Genomic DNA, 6,091 nt, shown 5'->3' with positions numbered 1-6,091 from the left:
TTTTATGCAAGGTTGTAATTATTATTATTATTCGTATTTTGCCATTAATTATTAATTATCCCCACTAATTCGACTACAACTTTATCGGATAAGGAAAGATCTACGATATCCGACAAGGAAAGATCTAGGATTGATAAGGGTTCCTTTTGACAATCGAAGAAGATAAAATTTTGATAATTTTAAAATTATGAAATTCAGTTTTTATATGTCATATTATTAATTCCTTGCATTATTTGGTCCCTAAATGAACAGTTATTCATCAGTAACATTCAAGTTTCTCTTTTTCATCAGAAAAGTAAAATATCAGCAGCTCATAATGTAAAATTGAACTGAAATATTTTATAAAAATAATGTATTATTATTTACATGAACTATAAGCTTCTCAAAACTACTGGCAATCATCTCATAACCCAGAAAACACTAGTAGAAAAATCTTGTCATAAGCATATGCTTATGCGTTTAAAGGTTCATAAACTACTTACAAAAAATTCACGAAAAATCCTGAAAGAGATTATTTTTTTCCATAATAAAGTTTACAATGACGAGTTAATTCACTGGTATATTCAGATTGGTAATTTTTGTAAACCTCCTGAAAATGAATAATTTTCGACTGTAATAGAACAAAGAACTACATCTCATTTGACATGAAATTCAGTGTGTGTTATTACCAGAAAAACACTATTAATCTAAGAGAAAATGAAACTCCACGACAAGGGTCCTCAAGCACAGAAAGTTCTGATGGAGCCATTAAGAAAACAAACTGTCCAGTGATGGTCATGAACCGCGCGCAGAGACTCTGTAGTAACTTGAGTTGAGTGTGTGAAGGATGTTGAAACGAACAGAGAAAAACTGTATTGTTCAACGTAGAAGTAGTAAGAAATGAAAAAAAAATTAGCAAAAAAGTTTCACAACTGTTAACGTTTCTCAATGTAGTTTTATAAGTCATTTAACCATAAGTAACGGAAGAACCGTGATATTTTAAACTTTTATTCTAATTTATCTATGACAAAATTGCTGATAATATCAATTTCCGTCTTGTCAAGAATTTATTCTCAAATTAATATAAAGCAAAACTGACGCTCTCCTGCATTCTGATTTCACTTTTCTTCACTGGCCGCTAGCTCAGACCAGCCACTGATTGGCTCGCTATATGTATAGGTAATGGGCGCTGATCCCGAGGTAATGGAGTGTGAGGTGATAGAATACATTAGCACCGCGCTTCATTATGACCTGCCTTGCTCTCATATTGACTTTCGAGCTCAGGCTGACTCTGAGCAAGCTCGCTACTAAATGAACGAAATCGCGAAGCTTCGACTACACTAACTTTACAAGGACTGGCTTGGATTGGTTGCATGTGAATGAAATGACTCATATAAGGTGCAAAAAATTTACTTGTATCACTTAGCGGGCTTCATATTCTAAAATTTTTGTCGACTTAGTTCTCTATGCAAAATAATGATCCCGACCAGTGTTTTCTAAAATTAAATTCTGTCAAACATCAATATTAAATGTCAAAAATTCTTTAGCTTAACTTTCACTTACACTTCGTTTTTCATGTCTATTTATGAAAATCCGCAGTACGCAGTCGAGGTAGGATTTCGAATAACTCGCTTTTGAAACTCTTCCAAGAATGAAACAGCTACACAAAATAAGGTATATTATCATTAAAATTGGATAAAAATTTAACGATGAAAACGAATTTATTTTGAAATTTAAGAATAATTATAAAGGTCTCTATATCCCAGCAGAACGACGGGCTGTTCGACTTGTTCATATTTTGACCAGATAAAAAATTTTCATACATTATTTCTAATTATTTAGCAGTTTTAATTTTTTAACTATACCTTCTTTATAAATTTTCTCAAGTAAAAGCTTCTGTCACAATTTATATCACCGTGATCATTTTATATTGATCATTATAGTGTTTTGGCCAGTTCTTCTTAACAAATAAGAGTCATTCATTCCGATATTAGCAGTTAAATTTCCTAATATGTATCTTCCCTTTAACCCTCATTCTACCCTACCCTCACATCCAGCTTCCCTCATTAATGCCCTAGAGCGGCAGCGCTGCTAGAAAATCTGACTGCTTCTCCGCCTGTGCCTTGCCTTTGATGCCTAATTTCGGCAAATTAAATATTTGAAAAGTAAAGAGTTCGGAGTTATGGTAAAAGATCTGAAATTTATGCCTTAAGCTGGCCTAAATGAAGAACACATGGTGTTTCAGCTAGGTGAATATGATAGTAAGGGTTTAGTTATTGTTCAATATTGAGTGGTTAGTGAAATTAAACGATGTTGTAATTTAGAGATTTTAAAGTGGATAGTTGAGTTAAATCTGTTTAATCATAATAAATAAATTATTTTAGGCAACCTTGTTTCGCCGTAGTTACCACGAGTGCTGGGGGATTTGAGATCATTAAGAAAATTAAACTTTCTTTATAAAGGCTAAACTGAAAAAAAATTGTATCAAGCACAGCTGAATATAGCAGACTTTGATATTCTAAAGCTGAAAATTTTTTTGAAGAAGCATTTCGATTACATAATTTAATATTATATTATATTATATTAAATTATATTATATTATATTATATTATTTTATATTATATTATATTATATTATATTATATTATATTGTACTCAACAAAACTGCACAAAATAAAGCATCACATCACCTCGAGCAGCCGCTTGCATTCACTGCCAGTATATCCCAATTAATTTTGTCTCACTCACAATATTTTCACCTCGAAGCGCAATTGCTTTAACGATTATGAGTTAATCTCAGTAAGCTCAGTACTCGCCTTCAGCTGCGTCTTATCCCCATAGAGCCAATAAGTTACAAAGCAACGCAGTTCGTCTATAAAGAAGACTTTAAACAACGACACTCTGCCTAGCGTGCGACGCAGCGATAATTCTTGCCACTTGCATCGACCTGAACGAACCCTCGACCAGCGAGCTGCCTGGGCTTCAGAGTTCAGTCTTCAATCACCGTCTTACTTTCAATGAATCTTTGCATCAAAACTTCATAATTAGGAGACTCAATGAAGACTAGAATAAGAGGCTACAGTAGTGAACAGAAATAAAGTTCATTCATTCATAATGGGAATAAAGCTCATCCATAATACAGAAAAGAGGTAAATAGGTAAAATTTATATTTATTTATAAATTTATAAAATAGGTATAGGTAAATAGGTAAAGCATTGAAATCAAATTGATATATGAAGCTCTATAATTATAGAGAAAGGAGCACATTCATGATAGAGAAATAAAGCTAACTCATGATTCACGGCCTCACTGCCATATGAAGCCTAGCTGCCGAGACGTGCAAATGAGCTCGTAATGACTATGACCTCGTCCTCCTTTAACGATATCGATGTCTACGCCTCGTCACACTCATCGCCTATCTTCGTTATGACTCACCGACGCAATAAAAGCCTTCACTTAAAAAAATATTACAAATGTTGTCCAATATGTAATGAACTTTCTGCAATTAGCCCTGATACGTTCGTTTACCGGGGTAAACTGCATGGGTCAAAATGGCCTACACACGAACAAAAGTACAGAGTTATTTGGAAAAAGGCTCCTACAATTTTCTGTGTGTTGGCAAGAAACTCCTACAGTCGGAAGTGATGAGGTGGTCAGCCCTCACGTTCGCAAATGTTCAAGTACGAATATTGCTGTATTTTAGCTGATGTTGTTCTCTATAAGACAAATAAAAAAATGGTTATAAAATGCATTTCTTGGTTTTCAATCAAACTTTCATTTAATGTGCAAAACTTAAGCGTAAGGAAAATGTCTAAGTGTACGGAAGACGAAGACAATCTTATCGGAACATCGCGCTTGAATACCCAGACAATAACCATAAATTCGAACGGGTATTTTTCTGATTCGCAACAGCACATATTATTCAACATTTGTCAATACGTTAAAAAACAAATTCTTAAAATTGAAAGCATCAATCTATTTCACCATCTGCAAAACTTTCTACTAAATATACAAGGAAACGAATTTTTTTTCTAGAATCGCGCTTGTATACCCAGACAATAACCATAAATTCGAATGGGTATTTTTCTGATTCGAAACAGCAAATATTATTCAACATTTATCAATACGTTAAGAAAACAAATTCTCAAAATGAAAAGCACCAATCTATTTCACAATCTGCAAAACTATCTACTATATATACACAAGTCAACGAATTTTTTTCTTGATTTGCAAATAAAAATCTCGATCTATCATGAGTTCTCAACAGAAAGTGTAACATCAGAAAATCTTCCGAGAAGAATCTCAAAGAAGCACAACAAGCGAGCGCTTTTCAGCGGCGCACAATAGCATGTAAATTAAATACGCTATAAACGACCGAGCGTGCGGTCTCTGTCTCAGTTTAGTGCGCCCTTGGTTAAGTTTAGAGCCGCGCGGGTAGCAGGCAAGGCGTGATCTCGACCGCTCATTGATTACTAAGAGATGGACGGTGGTCGGCAGGCCGACGCTCAGAGGCTTCGTGGCCAAAAGATGGTGCCTTTAGATGCACTTTAGGTGAGATAAGAAATGTCGAGGTGAGATGCATTAACAGGGAAAAGGTTCCCAAAGATCGTTTGTTTGAAGACAATTTCAGTTGAATTTAGAAACTATAGTAAAAGTCCATTTGGAGTGACATCGAACTTTGACGTCCGTTGTTTAATAAGAAAGCTTGCCAACGATTCGAGCTCTATACTAAAGTTATCATATTTTCTGCGATTGAAGGTCGTGTTCAGACGATTGTGGTGTTTACAAAAAGATGAACTATGGGAAGTTTTTCGCCCTCTAGAGAATAAATCTTTACATTTTTAGTCTATTTGTTTTGGCAATTCGTTTGTTCCCAATGCATGAGGCTTCAACTCCCGCTCGCCCGCTGCATTCATATAAATCAGCCAAATCCAATACTTCATCCAGACCACTGCCCAGGATCGCCATGTATAATTCCTAAAAATTGAACACACTCTGCCCTGAGGCCATCATCAATTCTATTCAACGATAAATTCCTTCAGTACACTTCATTACTCTGTAGTAGTTCGTGTTTCCGCTTACAAGGCTCTTTCTTCCGACCATCATAATGGCGACATTGACGTTCATTTATTGATGCTGTGCGACCGGTTGTCATGACGATATACGATTCCCTTGGATGCAGAGCCTACTCATTTTTGTCTATTTGTGTGCATGATCGGTCTTGCGCGACAAACACCTCAATAGGGTGATTGCTTCTCTGCCCCCATCGCATAACCCACGATCTCTCACTCATCAAAGACCTTTTCATCATGGCCTCCATCACGTCTCTCATCATCCATCCCTCACCCAGAGCTTCTGCTTCTCTGCCCCTATCGCATAACCCACGATCTCTCCCTCACTCAGCACCTCTGCTCCATTGCCTCCATCACATCATCCATCATCCATCCCTCACTCAGGACCTCTGTTCCATGGCCTCCATCACATCTCACATCATCCATCCCTCACCCAGAACCTCTGCTTCATTGCCTCCATCACATCTCCCATCATCCATCCCTCACCCAGAACCTCTGCTCCATTGCCTCCATCACATCTCCCATCATCCACCCCGCACTCAGGACCTCTGCTCCATTGCCTCCATCACATCTCCCATCATCCATCCCTCACTCAGGACCTCTGCTCCATTGCCTCCATCACATCTCCCATCATCCATCCCTCACTCAGGACCTCTGCTCCATTGCTTCCATCTCATCACCCATCATCCATCCCTCATCCAGGACCTCTGCTCCATTGCCTCCATCACATCTCCCATCATCCATCCCTCATCTATGGCGGGCACTCCACTAAATCTCTTGACATGATGTCGGCTGGGGTCGTTAGTGCGGCGGGGCCATTAAGCTAATTGCAGGACGAGCTCCCACCGCCCATGTGGCGGCTCAGCCCAACCATCAAACTCGGCAACGGCGCTCATACTGCGCCGTGACGGCCGCTATATAATATAGCACCCTTTGTGTCGTGCGTATTTCCCATTATTGCTTTAGTTTAGTTATATTCTCTCCCTCTGAAAATATTATGTTGGTCCTCTTTTCTGTGGCTATTGTTGTTTCATCAGATCA

The 6,091-nt window shown here is 37.6% G+C and overlaps 1 protein-coding gene across 1 annotated transcript; it reads left to right on the top strand.

The window, feature by feature from the left end:
• Positions 1-5,287: 5,287 nt before the first annotated feature.
• Positions 5,288-5,836, top strand: LOC108682814 (putative proline-rich protein 21). Its single transcript, XM_018172054.1, has one exon. The coding sequence runs from the start codon at positions 5,288-5,290 to the stop codon at positions 5,834-5,836; it is 549 nt and encodes a 182-aa protein (XP_018027543.1).
• Positions 5,837-6,091: the final 255 nt, after the last annotated feature.

This window comes from Hyalella azteca, unplaced genomic scaffold, assembly GCF_000764305.2.
Source record: "Hyalella azteca isolate HAZT.00-mixed unplaced genomic scaffold, Hazt_2.0.2 contig1717, whole genome shotgun sequence".
Taxonomy (NCBI): Eukaryota; Metazoa; Arthropoda; class Malacostraca; order Amphipoda; family Hyalellidae; genus Hyalella; species Hyalella azteca.
Note: the sequence above shows the minus strand (reverse complement) of the source record. Positions and strands in the feature narration are given on the sequence as shown.